This window comes from Herpailurus yagouaroundi, unplaced genomic scaffold (assembly GCF_014898765.1).
Source record: "Herpailurus yagouaroundi ecotype Mexico unplaced genomic scaffold, PumYag 530, whole genome shotgun sequence".
In the NCBI taxonomy this organism is placed as follows: domain Eukaryota; kingdom Metazoa; phylum Chordata; class Mammalia; order Carnivora; family Felidae; genus Herpailurus; species Herpailurus yagouaroundi.
Window position 1 is genome coordinate 8124273 of NW_024412747.1, and position 18467 is coordinate 8142739.

The following is an 18467-nucleotide window of genomic DNA, read 5'->3' on the forward strand; positions in this document are numbered from 1 at the left end:
TCAGAATGTGACCGTGTTTGGAGACAAGGCCTCTGGAGAGGTGATGACATTACAATGGAGTCATTCGTGGGGGGCTGATCCAAGATTAAGAAGCCGGTGCCTTTGGTCCGGTCTGTATGAATGGGCCCTCCACGCATGCACATTCGTATAGAGCACACGCGTGTGTGTCCTCTCCCCTGCGGACAGCTCCTGAAGCCAGAGACTTACTGATCTGTGTTGGGCTCAGTATGTGGCACAGTAAACACATTTATGCGGTAAATGATGTATCGATTCCCTGGGTACAGAAGCGCCGCGCACAGATATTACATAGGTCTCCGTGGCCGCACGGAGTGCTGGCCCCTTTCCAGCTCTCGTTCTACGATTCTCCATAACTGGGTGCATGTGGGATCCCTTTCCAGTGTCAGGTGCCACATGACTGTCAGCGGCTTGAGCGGGTGATGTCTGCAACGTCCGAGGCTGTGCAGCAGGACAGTTAAGCCTCCTGTGTTCGTCCCCCACAAGACGCTCGCCACAGGACCCTCCCTTGCTACATGCCCGCCCTCCCCGTGCTGCAGCTCTGCTCACCTGGACCTGCTGCAGGATGTTCTTCAGCTGAACCAGAAACTCCTTTGCTTCTTTTGCCTTATCGGAAACTCCATTTAAGGCCTGTGACAGTTGGGCCTAAAAAGATACCGAGCGGTGAAAAGACAAATCCGGCGTGAATGGCCCAGAGTTTGCGCCGCACCCGAAAGGCTTGTGGGTATGTGAGGGGCTAGAACGGATCCCGCGTGCTGGAGCCGTATGGACTGGGAGCCCTAAGGCATCCTCTGGAAGTGGGACGCAGCCTCCTGTGGCGGTCCCCTTAGCCCTCCAGAGTCCTCCCCTTGCAGAGGGCGGTGTGGACAGAGGGGGCTCGGAGGGGACACCAGTTGCTGGCACCCAGAGGTGGAACTGCCAGCCTGGATGGAATCTATGGCCTTTTTAACAAAATGCATACACGTGCAATCGAATTGGTCTTTGAACCTAGCTGCTGGAGACTGATGACCTTGATTGTGGCCATATTGACCATGAGTCACATTTTGCTAATTAAAAAACTGAAGACGGGGCCAGAAAGGCCAGGGTCATATCCGGCCCGCCCTTCCCCTCTAGCTTCAGGTCTTTGTTCAATGTCACCTGGTCAGCGAGGCCTTTCCTGATGACCCTACGAAATAGCCCTCTCCCCTCGCTCTGCTCTGTTCTTCTTTATAACATTCATCACCACCTGACACAGGTTTGTTTACTGACGGTCTCCCCTCGCCCGCACGTAAGCTCCCTAGAGCAGGGACCTTGCCTGGTTTGTTCACCTCTAGCACTGGGCACATGGTAGAACTACATAAATATTTGCAGAATGGGTGAATTTGTGAATGAGATTCTTTTTTTTTTTTTTAAGTTTATTTCTTTTGAAAGAGAGAGCGCGCAGATGCATGCAAGCAGGAGAGGGGCAGAGAGAGAGGGAGAGAGGGAATCCCCAGCAGGCTCCACACTGTCAGCACAGAGCCCAATGCAGGCCTTGATCCCATGACCCATGAGATCATGACCTGCGCCCAGAGTTGGACACTTAACCGAGCCACCCATGTGCCCCAGTGAAGGTGATTCTTTAGACCGTACCAATGATTCTCAAAGTGTGGTTCCTAGACCGGCAACATCGGGGTCACCTGTCACCTGGGACTTTGAAACGCGACTTCTCTGGCCCCACCCTCGGCCCTACTGATCAGAAACTGGGAGTGAAGGCCCAGGAGCCTGGCTTTTATGAAGCCCTCTCAGGGGATCTGATGTAGTTTGAGATCCACTGAACTGTACCAACACAGCCTGGTTGAACGTCTCTGGGGAACATGGTAAATGAAGCCATGGAGTGGAAAAGACCACTCAGGGAAAAATGAGGAGAGAGAAGGAGAGAGCCTCAGACCCAGGAAGCATCCACACTCAAGATGAGGTCAGAGTGAGGTCTGGGTTCTGTCCTGCTCCTTTCTCCACTGGCCTCCCCATCCCTACCCCCGCCCCAGGTGGTTTAGGCTCCACCCCCCACAGCTCACACAGGGGGTACCGCTTTATATTATAAGTATCTATGCACGAAGACTAGCCAATGGAACTTACGGGAATGACAGAAGGATTCCGTGTCTGCTCTGATTCGGCAGCCACCAGCCACATGTGGCTGCTGAGCACTGAAAAGTAGCCAATGTAACTGAGGAGGTGCATTTTAAATTGTATTTAGTTAATGCTTCACATGTGGCCAGTGGCTGCTGGTGTGGACAGCCTTGAAAGGTTACAGGTCCCAGGATAACTCAGCCCATCGCCCAGAAAGCTGCACCCACAAAGAGACTGAGATGTCAGGATCGTTCATGGGCCCCAAGAGGATCTTCAACAATCGGGATTTTATTTATTTATTTTTTCAAGATATATTTATTTTTTTAATTTAATTTTTTAAAATTTACATCCAAATTAGTTAGCATAGAGGGCAACAATGATTTCAGGAGTAGATTCCTTAATGCCCTTTACCCATTTAGCCCATCCCCCCTCCCACACCCCCTCCAGTAACCCTCTGTTTGTTCTCCATATTTATAAGTCTCTTATGTTTTGTCCCCCTCCTTGTTTTTATATTATTTTTGTTTCCCTTCCCTTGTGTTCATCTGTTCTGTGTCTTAAAGTCCTCATATGAGTGAAGTCGTATGATTTTTGTCTTTCTCTGACTGCCTAATTTCACTTAGCATAATACCCTCCAGTTCCATCCATGTAGTTGCAAATGGCAAGATTTCATTCTTTTTGATTGCCGAGTAATACTCCATTGTATATATATACCACATCTTCTTTATCTATTCATCCGTCAGTGGACATTTGGGCTCTTCCCATACTTTGGCTATTGTTGATAGTGCTGCTAGAAACATGGGGGTGCATGTGTCCCTTCGAAACAGCACACCTGTATCCCGTGGATAAATGCCTAGTAGTGCAATTGCTGGGTCATAGGGTAGTTCTATTTTTAGTTTTTTGAGGAACCTGCATACTGTTTTCCAGAGTGGCTGCACCAGCTTGTATTCCCATACAATAGGGATTTTAAATGCAAGTTTATCAGTGTCCAGAAAAGTGTGGCACCTTCCTCCCTATTACACTCTCCCAAAGCATGGGGCCCACAGTGGCTGCAACAGTTCCTTCCCCAAGTAGGGGGGAGGCATCTCCCATGAACCTATATAGTCCTTGATGCTGGGGACTTTGTCTTTTGTCTTTGCATTTCTAGCCAGTGATGCCGGCACAAAGCAGGGGCTCAGAAAAGCCTCACTGGCTGGATAAAAAAACAAAACAGATTGATTGCTTCACTGGAGGTACATACTAACATGGGACAGATTCCAGGAGACCTATCACTGCTGCGCACACCCTTTGCCAGCAAGAAGTTCTGAGAGGCGGCATTAGTGAGGGTCCTTCACCCTCCTCCTGGTACTTGGAGCCAACATGGCTCTGTCCCCACTCCATCCGGCCAGCACCGGCCTCCCAGCAGCCCAGCCCACCGCAGGGCCTGTCCACCTGCTTCCTGCTTGGCAAGTAGACCAAGGAGTGTGGCAAGGAGCCCAAGAACAGAGTGATTTTGAAGGACACAAGTGACCTTAGGCAAATACCCAGCTCAAAGGGGAATAATCTCACAGCTTGGTAGACACTGCTTCCAGACCCACCAGCCTTGCTGCCTGATCTTTCCAGCTCCTTCTTCTCAATGCACCCCCAGAGAGGCTGTCCAAGCACACACCATCCCAGGGCCCAGCAGCATGCTCATCCATGTGGGGGCTCCTGTACGCTGGTCTGCTGTTTCCCCCACGGAAGAGCCTCTGATGGCAGTGTGAATGCCGGGGGGCATCAATGGAAGTCCCACAAGCACACACTTGTACTTTTCTTGACCCCCATTGCTCTGTGCGTGAAATGGCCACAAGTCACCTCTACTTGCTGGGGGGACAGCATTGTAGAAGCTGGACCTGGGCATTCTAGTGGAAAAGGAGCAAAGGTTTTGGGGGCAAAGGTGGAAATCACTTCTCGAGGGACAAATGGTTTATATGTTGGCTATGTGTTAGGGGGTTACAGCATATTGTGTTTTGCTTCAGTTTTTCTTTTTTTTTTTAATTTTTTAAATGTTTGATTCTATTTTTGAGACAGAGAGAGGCAGAACATGAGCAGGGGAGGGGCAGAGAGAGAGGGAGACACAGGATCCAAAGCAGGCTCCAGGCTCTGAGCTGTCAGCACAGAGCCTGACGCGGGGCTCGAACCCATCAACTGCGAGATCATGGCCCGAGCCGAAGCCGGACGCCCAACTGGCTGAGCCACCCAGGCGCCCCGCTTCAGTTTTCCTTAAGATACGTGCTTTTTCTTTTCTACAGGGACTATTTGGAGTGCTAGCAGAGGACATGGACAATTGTCCTTTTATTTATTTATTTTATAAAGAACATTTTTTAAAGTTTTACTTATTTATTTTGAGAGAGACAGAGACAGTGTGAGCAGGGGAGGGGTAGAGAGAGAGGGAGAGAGAGAATCCCAAGGAGGCTCCACACTGTCACTGTCAGCCCGACTTGGGGGCTCGAACTCACATAACCATGAGATCATGATCTGAGCCAAAACAGAGAGTCAGATGCTTAACTGACTGAGCCATCTAGGTGCCCCGAGAATTGTCTCTTTCTGGTCTGAGAAATAAGAATGGATCGTGTTGTCTCTTTGGATGGTGACTATACCAAACTCTTGGAAAGAAAGGAAATATCCAGGCAGAAGGTGAAATTTTTTTCATGACTGAATGGATTTTTAAAAAATCTTTGATTCCAGGATGGTTAACATACAGTGTTATATTAGTTTCAGGTGTACAATACAGTGATTCATGACTGCATGGATTTTAACCTGAATCAAAAAAGTTGCATGTTATGTCTCCCTATTCTTTTTTTTTTAATGTTTATTTATTTTTGAGAGAGAGAGAGAGAGAGAGAGAGAGGATGAGAGACAGCAAGCAGGGGAGGGGCAGAGAGAGGGAGACAGAGGGTCCAAAGCAGGCTTGGCACCAAGAGCAGAGAGCCCAATGCGGGGCTGGAACTCACCAACCATGAGATCATGACCTGAGCCAAAGTCAGACGCTTAACCAACTGAGCCACCCAGGTACCCATTATGTCTCCCTATTCTTTTAAGGTTGGAATTACATTCCTGTAAAGTCTCTGAATGGAGACAGGCAGCTTGAAAATATAAGTATTTCCCAGCTGGGTCAAACCAGCTGCCTGCCTGGCCCAGCAAACTGTCTTCACCAAGAGCAGCTTCTAGGTACACAGGGAAGTCCTCTGCCTTCGTCTTCCATATTCTGGATGGTGCAGAGCATTATAACGCATGGGGCATGAGAACTCTGGGCCAGCGTGGTTCAAATCCTGGCTCTGTCACCGGCTGTGTATCATTTTTATTTCTTCCTTCCATACGCCATCTCTTTGTTCTGTAGTGTCCTCGACAAGACGGGGATGATAGTAATAACCCCTCCCTCCAAAGACATCTTACCATTATGCAAAGACCATGTGAGGATACAGTGATGGGGTGGCTGGCCATTGGTAAGGCAGGAAGAGAGGTCTTAACAGGAAGTGACTCAGTCAGCACCTTGATCTTGGACTTGCAGTCTCCAGGACAGTAAAAAATGAATCTGTTGTTGATTACCTCGGTCTGTGGTGTTTTGTTAGAGGGGCTGAAAGAGACCAGGGCGTGAATTTATCTAAGTTACCTGACTGGAATCTATTATATTTTCATTGCAAATGGCCTCAGAGATCATTCTCATCCATTTGTCATGGGCTCTGTGCAGAAGGTCCTAAGCTGCCTCTGTTTAAACTCGGTCCTTGTTCTCGAACATCCTTGGCTGGACACCAGGGGTCTAGACATGGCTCAGTCCAACCTTCCATTTCATACACGAAAAAACTGAGCCCCTAGTAAAAGGTGACTGTCAAGGAGTGCACAAATGCATTAGCGTATTACCTTGATGGTAGATGGCACAAATTATACGGGTAGTATGCCTTACACACAGTAAACACTCATGAAATGTTTCTTTCGTGAAGTTGCCCAAGGTCATACAGCTTACTAAAAGCCATTCCTGTTTGAATGTAAAAGGTCTAGAACCCCCTAGGCACCCCTCTCAAGGAAAATATTGTCCATAGGCTTGAAGGGGCTGGAGGAATGAGACCCATGTTATTACAGTGTCTATTTGTGTTCATTTAACACCAGCTACTAACATTTGGAGAACATTTTTCCCATGAGCTGCTGAATCCTTCCTTTTAGCACTAGAGACCCCACTACCAAATGAGAAAAGGCAAGGCTCCCAGTAGAACTGTTAACCCCCATCAACTGGAGTGAGGTAGGGCTTTGAGTTCAACGCTGCCCATATGCCCTGATGGGGGAAATGTGTGGTTACATGATGAAGCTCACCACTTAAAGGTCATGCCAGGAAACTGAATCCTGCATATCCAAATTACCTTGTGACTGTTGTCTCTCAAACAGCTCTGACCATGTCATTTCCCCTCTCACCAATGGCCTCCACTCCCCACTGAATCACGGTCCAGTCCTTAGCTCAATGTCCAAGGCTCTGGACATTGTCACCCTCTCTGGTGTTACCTCCCAGGGCTGCCCATGTGGTTTCCACCCTTCGGTCAGACTGGACTCAGCAACCCCTGGGCTCCCCTCCTCCTTGCTTGGGCTCCTGCAGTTCCCTCTGCCTCACAAGCTCTCTCACTTCTGCTTTGCCTGCTGTTGCCTGTTAACATCCCATCCATCTTTCCATCCATCCATCCATCCATCCATCCATCCATCCATCCTTCCATCCATCCATCCATAAAGACCCTTCCCAAATGCTACCTCCTCCTGAAGTTTTGCGACCTTCAGCAAATGGAGTGTTCCCTTTGAATTCCTCAAACAGGGCTGGCTTCTAGGACATACCTCACTGTCTTTGAGACAGGTGGCCCAGGAGAAGTGCATTAACTTTCCTGTCCTGTTGGCCAGTCCCAGCCCCTGGTGCCTGGCAAGCTTGCCCTGTGCATGTTGTGTGGGCAGCACGATGCCTTACACCTAGAATGTGCTGCATAAATATCTGTGTCAGTGAATTGATTTTGTTCTGGATTTTGTCTGACTAGCTCCCTTGAGCTATTCAAGACTCAATTCTCCCACCTGCTGGGCATAATTAAAATGGCCATGTGGCCACTCTGAACCCACCATTTCCAGGGCACAGAGCCCCATATGGTACTGGTCATTGGCAATCTGACCCTACCCTAGTGATTGAGATGATTTTCATGACTTCTGGGTGTTAACTCTTTCTAGTTAATTGCCACCACAGATCCACCCAAAGGTAGCCATACTAGGTGGGACTTCTGATGTCCTTCCACTCCTGGCTCCTGCTTGAAGACCTGAGCAAACTGCCAACAGCTGGAAAAGCCCTGTCTCAAAGCAGCACCCTCCTTTCTAGCTGGCAGACAACAGCTTTGTTTTCCAGTCTTCTCCAACCTGCTAGCCACACGCTTCAAGAGCCCAGTAACTAAATGAATAAAACTGTCCTAGTTGTCAGCCTGAAGTGAGGCTCGGAAAGCCAGTGGTGGGATTTGATTGCCGTTACTATTGAAGCAGATGCAGTGACAGAGCTGGAGACTGGAAAGCCTAGCACTCCAGTCCTTGGAGACGGCTCACAGGGACAGGTGGGTACATGGAGTTCCCAGGAGGGAGGAGTGGATAGACCCACGCAGAGTGCTGAGATGGGAATGAGAATACCCTCCCCACAATGAGCAGTGGCAGCCAGGCCTCCCAGAATCCTCTAACCCATAAGACCCTTCCTTCCCAGTCGGCTCCCAGGACTCAGCCCCCACCCCCTAGGGGCCGAGTCATAGAGACTTTGATCCACAGGGTGTGAAGGACTGATACTAAGGGGCAACATAGACAGGGCCCTTAGGTAGAAGTCTGCTTTGAGACAGATCAGACCAGTATTTCCTCTGAGGGGAGCAATGCTGAATGGCAGATTTCTTCTGGGTTTACTGTGGGTCACAGGCTAAGGGGACCCCCCCCCAGTAGCACAAAATATCTTTGCCGGAAGAACTAAGAAACCAGGGGTTACCCAGACAGCTTCTTTCCAGTGGATATGGGCCAGGTTTGTGGGGAGTCCCCTGAAGCAAAACAGTTTAGAGGATCACAGCTCTGTCCCCACTGGCTCCCTGTGTTTCTGGCCACTAAGCCAGTAAGGAAGAGACATGGTGTTTGAATGGGGCTCTAGATGCTAATCCAATGCTCTGCTCTATGAGCCTGCCAAACCCAGAACCTCTAGATGGAGGCTACTGCCATGGCCCTGTCAACACTGAAGAATTGTTATCTACGAAGACCCCACCCTGCGTTGGGGTCTTACTGCCCCCACACAGCGTTGATGCGAAATAAGAGAATGTTCTGAGAGGATCTGCCTTGTCTTGACTTCTCAGACTCATTCAGTTCCCCTGGTTGTGAGTTCTTAGGCTGTATTAGTTGCCTGTTGCTGCTATGACACGTTACAGTAAACTTAGTGACCCATGCCAACACTGGTTTTATTCTCTTACAGTTCTGGAGGCCAGAAGTTCAAAGTGAGTCTTATGGGGCTAAAATCAAGGTAAAATCATGGCTCATTCTTTCTGAAGGCTAAGGGAGAATCTGTTTCCCTGTCTCTACCACTGTCTAGAGGCACTACCCCCATCTGGCTCTTCCTTCATCATCTAGCCTCTTGCTGTTGTCCTCATGTCTTCAACTACCAACTTTGGCCTCCTGCCTCCTCTTACAGGGACGCTTACAATGACATTGGACCCAGTTGAGTAATCCAGGACCATCTTCTTATCTCAGACTCCTTACAAAGTCCTTTTTACCATATCAGGTAACATATTCACAGGTCTGAGGATTGGGAAGGGGATGTTCTGGGGCCATTATTTAGCCTGCTACACCTGGCAGCTGAATTTATCTTTTCCATGAACACTTTTTTTTTAATGTTTATTTTTGAGAGAGAGAGAGAGAGAGCGTGAGTGGGGGTGGGGCAGAAAGAGAGGGAGACGCAGACTCTGAGCCAGGCTCCAGTCCCGGAGCTGTGAACACAGAGCCCGACGTGGGGCTTCTGACAGACTGGCTATAGATGGGAGGTTCCCATGACCCCCTCCTCGGGGTTTGATTAATTTGCTATAGCAGCTCACAGAACTCAGAGAAACACTTTACTTACTAGATTATTAATTTATTAAAATGGGATATAACTCAAGATCAGTCAGATTGAAGAGATGCATAGGGTAAGGCCTGGGGAAAGAGTGCAGAGTGACCATGTCCTCTCTGAGCCATCACTCTCCCCAAATGTCCATGAATTCACCAGCCAGGAAGCTCTCTGAACCCTATCCTTTTGGATTTTGATGGAGGCTTCATTACAGAGGCATGATGGATTAAGTCATTGGACACTGGCAATTGATTCAACCTCTAGCCCCTCTCCCCTCCCTGGAAGTTGGGTTGGGGGTGGAGGAGAGGGTGCCAGAGTGGGGAGGGGCTGAACAGCTTAACCCTCTGGTCCCATGGCCAACTGTAGGTTACCTAGGGGCTTCCCAAAAGTCACCTCATTAATGTAAAAGAAACCTTTATTGCTCTCATCACTTAGGAAATTTCTAGGGTTTTAGGAGCTCTGTGCCAGGAACTGGGATGAAGACCACATATATATTTTATTTTTAAATCACAATATCACACTATCATCGCATTAGGAGGGTGTGAGAGGCAGACTAGAGAGGTGGGGGAGGGGCACACGGGCAGCTAAACTCTAGAAGAGCAAACAGAAAAGAGGACTTGCTTTTCATCTGTGAAGGGCATTCCCAATGGCTCTCTCTGCTGTCACTAAAACTAGATGTCCTGTCCCTCAGCCTAATCAAGTGCCCACATCCAGCAAGTCTCCACAGGGAAGTACCACCAGGAGCCCTCTGCACACAGCCCGGCTCAGAGACAGTTTGCTGTCCCTCCTCTTCCTGTGCTTCTGGGGTACTTGGCTTCCTCTGGACCTGCCTTTCCCACACCTCCTCTGCAGCGTGACACCCCCTCGGGAGACACTAGAGAAGGGATACATTGAAAAAGGAGCTGGATATTCACAGAGCATCTGGCACGCTCACACAGAGGAGGAGGTGGTGAAATGGGGTTGCATGGGCCCCAGGGTATTTCTCCCACCTTTTCATCCTCTGCTAGTAGTAATGTGTTGGTTTTTAAAATTTGTGGCTGGAGACGCATGAGCAGTGTTAAGACATACCCGCCCCCACCCAAGCAGGTGGCCTCCTCAGTCTCCCAGGGTAGAATCCTACTCCCCACTTGGGGAGTCCAAGCCCACTGACGTCTTTTCCTTGCATCTTCTGAAATGTTCTCTTCTGCTGTGTAAGAGCCAGAGGACCCAGCAACTAGGACCCCAACGACTAACACAGTGGTGACCTTCCAGCTTCATCATTCCCCCAGGAGGCCTCTGAGCTTTCCGTTCGTAGATTTATCTTCTGTTCGAGATTCATGTGCCTGGTAAGACACATGACCTTGCTGATCAGGCAGACGTAGATGCCATGGGACTATGTTAGTAAGACGGGCAGGCCTCTGACAGGGGATAGAAGCAATCCAGATGGCCAGAGCAATATCTTTCCATTATCCCAGCTTCCATCTGGAAAGGAGCAGGGAGAGGCTGACTGCCATTTTCCCGCAGTCAAGATACTTCTCAATTTAAGCCCTCACCCTTGATCAGCTTCAAGGGGATGTGTTATGGGTTTAATTGTGTCTTCCCAAAGAGATATGTTGGAGTCCTAGCCCTAGTACCTCAGAATGTGAGCTTATCTGGAGATATGGTCTTTACAGAGGTGTTCAAGATCAAATGACGTCGTTAGGGTGGGCCCTAACCCAATACGACTGGGGTCCTTATATACAGGCACAGAGATAGACACTCGTGGAGGGAAGACACCATGTGAAGACTTGGGTTATGCAGCCACAGGCCAAGGAACTATCAGAAGCTGGGAGAGAGGCCTGGAACCAATCTTTCCCTAGAGCCTTTGAACCAAGTGGCCTTGTGTTGCCTTGATTTCAGACTTCTGGCCTCCAGAATTGTGAGAGAATAAATTTATGGCATTCCAAGTCACTCAGTTTGTGGTACTTTGGTGTTTTTTGTTGTTGTTGTTTATTTACTTAAAAAAAATTTTGTTTTACATTTATTTATTTTTGAGAGATGGAGAAAGACAGAGTGTGAGCAGGGGAGGGGCAGAGAGAGAGGGAGACACAGAAGCCAAAGCAGGCTCCAGGTTCTGAGCTGTCAGCACAGAGCCCGACGCGGGGCTCAAACCCACAAACTGTGAGATCATGACATGAGCTGAAGTCAGACGCTTAACCGACTAAGCCACCCAGGTGCCCTGTTTATTTACTTTTTGAGAGAGAGAGAGAGAGAGTGAGAGAGAGTGAGAGAGAGCTCAAGCAGGGGAGGGGCAGAGGAAGAGGGGGAGACAGAGGATCTGAAGCAGGCTCTGTGCTGACAGGGGAGAGCCCCATGTGGGGCCCAAACTCACAGACCATGAGATCATGACCTGAGCCAAAGTCGGATACTCAACTGACTGAGCCACCCAGGTGCCCCAGTTTGTGCTACTCTGTTATGGCAGCCTTGGCAAAATGCAAAAGGGTCTAAGCAGGACATTCACAGAAGTCCTGCTTAAACCATAAAGCCAGGGGTTGATCCTGATCTGTTCTGTCCTACCTTGAAATGGATTCCTCCTTCTATAAAAAATCCTGTCTCTGCCACAACATCTTTCCCTCTGACCCTTGGGGTTCAAGGTTTTCTCTTCTTCAGCTCATGCAGAACAAAGTCAGAACTTCTCCACCAGGCCGTCAAGATTTTCATCCACTCATTGGTTTACTCAATCAACAACCATCTGTTGGCCTCCCATAGATGAGGAAGACACGTTATATGGCTGGAAGGATTAGCACCTTCTCCCTCCCTGGGCTAACTTGAAACCCAGGCACCTACGTTCCAGCAGATCCACAACCCTGGCTTCTCCCCCACAGCTGTGAGCCCTTATCCCAGCTGTCACTTCCACTAATAATGGACTCTGCTTGCCCAAGTCTCACTCACAGTTCTCCTCTTCCATGAAGCCTTCCAAGAGTCCATGAGTTTGTGGGACCCCTTCTCCACTGTTCTACCTTGGCCTTTTGCTTTCCCCAGTGATAGTCCTTATCACTGTGTGTCTTGAGATCTAGTTCCTTGCCTACCTGCTGGTGTCACTCACTGGCTTGGGACTTTCAGAGTGAGAAGTTCTGTGCCTGCACAGAACAGGCACTCAGTAGTGTCTGTGAATTGCTCGTTAGTGAATAGTGAATTGACTGAATCTCGTGCCAGGGACTCTGGGGGCAACAGAAAAGCAGGGATAAGTCTTAGTTCCCTTGGGTGAGGTCCAGGGGAGCAGCTGTGGACTGTACTTTGTTCTATTTCTAGGGACTCTGATGTCCCGTTCCTGAGGTAGCGTTACCTCCTGGCCTGCCCTGTCTGGCTCATCCCAGCTTCATGGCCCCTTCCAGGGGTCCTACCCTGGTGGGGGTGCCTGAGCTCCACTCCTTTGGGCAATTTTAGATTCTTCCCCATTTAAGATGAGAAACATAGAGGCAGACGCTTTTCTGACTTCCTTCCTTTGCTTTCCTTAGATCCCTCCAAAGCAGATGGGTGGAATGGAGGGAGGTCTGGGGGGAGGGGAGGCTCCTTTCTTGCAGAGAGGTTTCAGATAAAGGCTATGCCAATCCAGACAACGGTGGAGTGTGGCCAGGAATGGATGCCGTGTAGCTACATGTTGGCTGGCTTGACTCAGAATTTCCTGCAGATGGATATTTTCCCTAAGTCAGCCACTCAGGCTTTGGTAGATGGGAGACGATGACTGAAGTGCTTCCAAGGTCCCAGTTCAGCTTCACACTAACTCAGGCCCTGAGAGCACGATAAGCTGACCCTCTACCACCTGCCAGCCACGAGTTCAGATGCCCTGCCCCATGTTCACCCAGTGACTCCTAGAAATGGACTTTGGAGTCCGGGTCTGAATGCAAACCCTAATTTTATGTGACCAAGTTTCCTACCCTCTCTGACCCTTTGTGTCCTTAACTGTGAAATGGGGTAATCATACATGCCCCCATAGGGCCGTGGCAGGGTATTAGTGAGAGCGTTCACAGAAAGCCCTGGGTTCAGGGGCATTCCACTGATGGTGGTTCTGAGCATAATGAGACCCCAGAGAGGGCTTCTCCAGGCAATTGCAGGGCCATACTTTTCTTTTCTTTTCTTTTTAAACTTTATTTATTTATTTTGAGTGGGAGGGGGCAGAGAGAGAGAGAGGGAGAGAGAGAATCCCAAGCAGGCTCCACACTGTCAGCACAGAGCTGGATGTGGGGCTCGAGCCCACGAACTGTGAGATCATGACCTGAGTGGAGATCAAGTCAGATGCTTAACCAACTGAGCCACCGAGGCGCCCAGGACCATAGTTTCCCTGCTGTTGGCCATCCAGTTCTTCCTAATAGTACTTTATGCTGCTTTGAGAAACCGCCTTTTCCCCCATGGAGGACAGTCTGGTGGGACTGGAATCAGCCCTGATATCATCGCCTTCACTCCTACAAGGGGCAAACGCATGCCCTGATCTAGGCCCTTAGTATACCAGCTCCTTAGAATTCAAAACTCAGCAAAGGGACAAACAGACCTGGAAAAATAAGCGTTTTTTCCATTGCTCCCTGACCAGATTCCTGCTATTAGACCATTCCTGTTGGGCTTGCTTCTCAGCATTTGGAAAAGCCTTTGGAACTGGAATGCTGGGTTCGAATCCCGGCTCACATACTCCCGTGTCCTCGGGTGAATCATTTCATCTCTCCCTGCCCCCATATTTCTCAACCACGGAAAGGGGACAATGACAGTAAGTACCTTCTAGCGTGATAAAGTGCGTTCAGACGTGCGAGGAGCTGAGAACAGAGCGCATCTCCCATGCAATGCTGTGCATGTGCTCACCACTGCTATGCCTTCAATCCCGGCCCTCAAAGCTCCCCCTGACTCAGCGAGCACTCAGCAAAAAAGGATGATATTTCCGATAAATCCTCTTCGATTCGAGTTGCCCAGAATTGAATTCTTTTGTTTGCAACACAGAACTCCAACTAATTTAGTGGCAAGGAGGCCAAACAAACACAGATAGCTGTGTTATCATTCATGATTCGATGAATCTGATCATTATGGAGATGGGGAGACGGGGAGACCTCTTTTCCTTCCTACCCACGACTCAGCTTCAGACTCCCGACTCTCCAAATGCTGACAGCTCAGGAGTTCTCCATGAGCTCTTGCCCCCAGGCATGCAAGGGTTGGGGGGCAGTCCGGCCTGTCCGCTGGGATCTTGAAGCTGCCAATATTGATATATCAGAGCCCCCAACCAAACTTCCTGGCTGGGACTTCATGCTGAGGTCAAAAATAAGAAGAGGCAGGCCTCCTGGCTGATATCACCAGGAAGTAGCTTCTAATCATTAAATATACCCATGGGCACGCGGTTGCTTCTTATTCCGAGAAGGGGGTCCATTAGAGCCAAGTGACCCTCAAGGGTGCCCATGTGCAGGAACCAGACTCAGAATAATTGGAAATTGCCTGTCCCCCCTGGGACTCGGGCTTGTCAGTTCCTGTCGCGGTTAACAGGCAAGGGCAGCGGCTGCGGCCACCTTCCAGACACAAACCACCTTAGCACAACCTGTCGGGCTGCGCCACACCTTTGCACCCTTGCCTTGCTGTTCACCTGCCTGATGTGTCCTCCGCTTTGCCGACGCACGCAGTTGTCATTCGAAAACCGGCTCAAGTGTCCCTCCTCCAGGTTGTCCTGTCCCCTCCCTCCTTCACTCTCCTGGAGTCTATGGAGATGCCCCTTTTCTGGGCCCCCGTGTCACCCTACACCTTATTATATTATACTGTTGTCATGTGTTTATTTTCTCTTCGGCTAAGCTGCGTGGTCCTAGAGGATGGAAATTCTGTTTGCTCCACCTCTGTATGAACTACCAGGGTACAAAGTATTTGTTGAAAAAATGAATTATGTTTTTTATTAGACAACAAGACATGGAATTTTGTAACGTGAACCACGGATTGGAAGCAAGGATTAGAGCTCTATTTTAGCTTTGAATTTTTTTTCTTAAGTTTATTTATTTATTTATTTTGAGAGAGAGAGCATGAGTGGGGGAGGGACAGAGAGAGAGAGAGAGAAAGGAGAGAGAGAGAATGCCAAGCAGGCTCTGTGCTGATAAGCACAGAGCCCGATGTTGGGATTAAACTCGCAAACCGTGATATCATGACCTGAGCTGAAACCAAGAGTTGGACGCTTAACTGACTGAGCCTCTCAGGAGCCCCTCAAACTGTCACTTTTAAACTTGCTCAGGAAGTATTAGATTTATGTTTCTACCATAGTAGAATACATGGATTTTAAGCAAAATGAAACCATCCAGAAAAAGGTTCAGGACAGAGAAAAGAAGTTCAAGGAAAACCAAAGTGATAAAAAAGTCACCTCCAGACAGGATGCCCTCTTCCAGGAGTCGTATGTGTGACAGGGAATATCTACCCCTTCATCGTTCAGGGGTTCATGAGAAAAAGCCCAAATTAAAAAAAAAATCAGGTCTGAAAACAAATGTAAACATGGTTCTGGTAGAGGACAGTGCTAGATTTAAAAAGTGGTTCCTCATTATTATGAAATCAAATGAAAAGATAGAATTTTTTTATTTTAGAAAGAGAGAGTGAGTGTGTGTGTGACAGTGGGGGAGGGGCAGAGGGTGAGACAGAGAGAGAATCCACGCTCAGTTAGGAGCCCGATGCGGGGCTCAATCCCATGACCCTGGGATCATGACCTGAACCGAAATCCAGAGTCAGACACTCAACTGACTGAGCAACAAGGCACCGCGAAAAGATAGAAACATTTTGACCAAGAAACAGAGCAAGGCTCAGAAGGGAGAGGCAAGATAGTGAAGTGGAAAGAGTGTGGTTGTATCAGACAGTGTGAAGCTAGTTAAGCCATTGTAACAAACACTCCCACACACAACTCAGACACTTCCAACAGCAAACATTTACTTCTTGCTCTCATTCCTTGTACGGATGGGGCAGGAAGTACAACCATCCCACAAGAAGGAGGGCAGAAGGTGCTTTGAAGAAATAATAAAATGTAGTAACATGGGATGCCTGGATGACTTGGTTGGTTAAGCATCCCGACTTTGGCTCTGGTCATGATCTCCTAGTTTGGGAGTTCGAGTCGCACATCAGGCTCTCCACTGGCACCACGGAGACTGCTTTGGATCCACTCTGCCCCTCCCCTGCTAATTCTCTCTCTTTCTCCCTCTCTCTTTCTCTCTCTCTCAAAATAAATAAACTTTAAAAAAAGGGATGTTCTTAAAAATATATATATATATATATAGATGGGGCACCTGGGTGGCTCAGTCTGTTAGTGTCTGACTTCAACTCAGGTCATGATCTTGTGGTTCATGAGTTCCAGCCCCGAATCAGGCTCTGTGCTGACAGCTCAGAGCCTGCAGCCTGCTTCAGATTCTGTGTCTCACTCTCTCTGTGCATCGCCACCCCCCTCAAAAATAAATAACATTTAAAAAATTCTTTTTAATGTAGCAACATGATGTCTGGAGTCAGTCCCTTTACTAGCCATGGGCTCTTGGGCAAGTCTTCGCTCTTCTATAGAATCTATATGTTGTGGATTACAGCACCTACTTCTGACTTGTGACAATTAAAATTGAAAAACATATCACACCCTGTGCCTTTTTTTTTCTTCCTTCCCTTGGGTCATCCACCCCTCCTTCTACGATTGCCTTCTTCCTCCATCCTCTACCTTCCATGCTGTTGACTTCAATGCAATGGATCTGACAGGAGTCAGAACAGCTTAGGGCAAGGCAAGTATTCGAGTGAGGGGGACAGGAAAGGAAGACAGAGACGGTGGGAAGAATTGCTTCTTAAATACAAGTGCTGACAATTGCTTCTTAAAGACAAGATTGTGGCTTTATATATTCAGGGAGAAATAAGAAATACATCCCTAATGTGTTTCACTATTTGTATATGACTTTATTTTAAAGGAAGTAACAGGCTAAAAAATAACATGCAAAGATATATATGAATGGCCACTACATTTGTAAAATTTGTGGTAAAAATTTATACACAATCTAAATTTTCAGGAATAATGATTAGATAAATGGTGCTTTATTCAGGTAACTGAATACTCAGCATCCATTAAAATGGCAAATATATTTCTATTTTGACATAGAATAATCTCCATGATAGATTGTTCAGTAGAAAGAAGAACATAACACCAAAAAACACATATAAAAAATCTCATTAAAAAATTATATATATAGGGGTGCCTGGGTGGCTCAGTCGGTTAAGCGTCTGACTTTGGCTCAGGTCATGATCTCACGGTTCATCGGTTCCAGCCCCACATGGGCTCTGTGCTGACAGCTCAGAGCCCGGAGCCTGTTTTAGATTCTGTGTCTCCTTCTCTCTCTGCCCCTCCCCCACTCGTGCTCTGTCTCTGTCTCAAAAATAAATAAACATTAAAAAATATTTAAAAAATTATATATATAAGTAAGTAGTGTGTGTGTATACATGGTATATACGGGGTGTGTGTGTGTGTGTGTGTGTGTGTGTGTGTGTATGTATCTATCTAGCCACTATTAAGGTAATTATATATGTGTGTGTGTGTGTGTGTCACACATTGTAAGTTGTGAAGGTACAGGTGATTTTTCACATTTTTCTTCGCATCTTTGTATTTTCTGGATTTCTTAAACAATGAGTGTTATTCTTCTTTTTCAATCAGAAAAAACAATAAAGCTATTTCTGTTTAAAAAAAAAATAACGTGACTAAGATCTCATTTGAAATCTCCACCACTAAGCAATTTTAGAACGAAAACTAACAGCCCCATGTTCTTTCCCCCAAATACCTTCTAATGCAGGATTTAAATGTGAGAACAACGTCTTGATGCAGCAATAATACATATGTATTGTTGCTGCTTTTATTTCTGTATTGTAATTCCAGAGTAGCTAACATACAGTGTTAAGCGATGATATTTCTTTGCTGTAATCCTGGATGGTTAATATTTTCAATATAGTTACTTCTGGCGATTATCGTGAAGACTCATGGGAAAATGGTAAGGCTGAAAAGGCTCCTGTGAAGCCACCTTCCCCTCCATCCCTTCTCCTACTCTTTGCCCGGAGTCTTCAGACACCTGCAGATGTCCAGCACTGCCACCTAACACCCTCGGTCCTTCCCCTACCACAGGACCTTCATTGCCCCTGACCCACAATTGGAGTCTAAACCCCCAAGGCCCTTAGTGAGTCTGGTCTCTGCAACGTCAGGAGCAAAGCCAGTCAATGTGGCTGAATATTGTCACAGGAAACAGTTGGTTTGACCTGCTTGGATTTGTAACTTCTGTCTCTTGATTGCCAGCTCTTTTTTTGTTTC

At 47.9% G+C, this 18467-nt stretch overlaps 1 protein-coding gene across 2 annotated transcripts in view; it reads right to left on the reverse strand.

Annotated features, from left to right (window-relative positions):
• TRIM67 (tripartite motif containing 67) overlaps positions 1-18467 on the reverse strand; it is a 53605-nt gene that overhangs the window by 16923 nt on the left and 18215 nt on the right. For both annotated transcript variants that reach the window (XM_040464845.1, XM_040464846.1), the window contains exon 2: positions 565-660. In XM_040464845.1, the coding sequence (XP_040320779.1) occupies positions 565-660 (96 nt within the window). The remainder of the gene's footprint in view (positions 1-564; positions 661-18467) is intronic.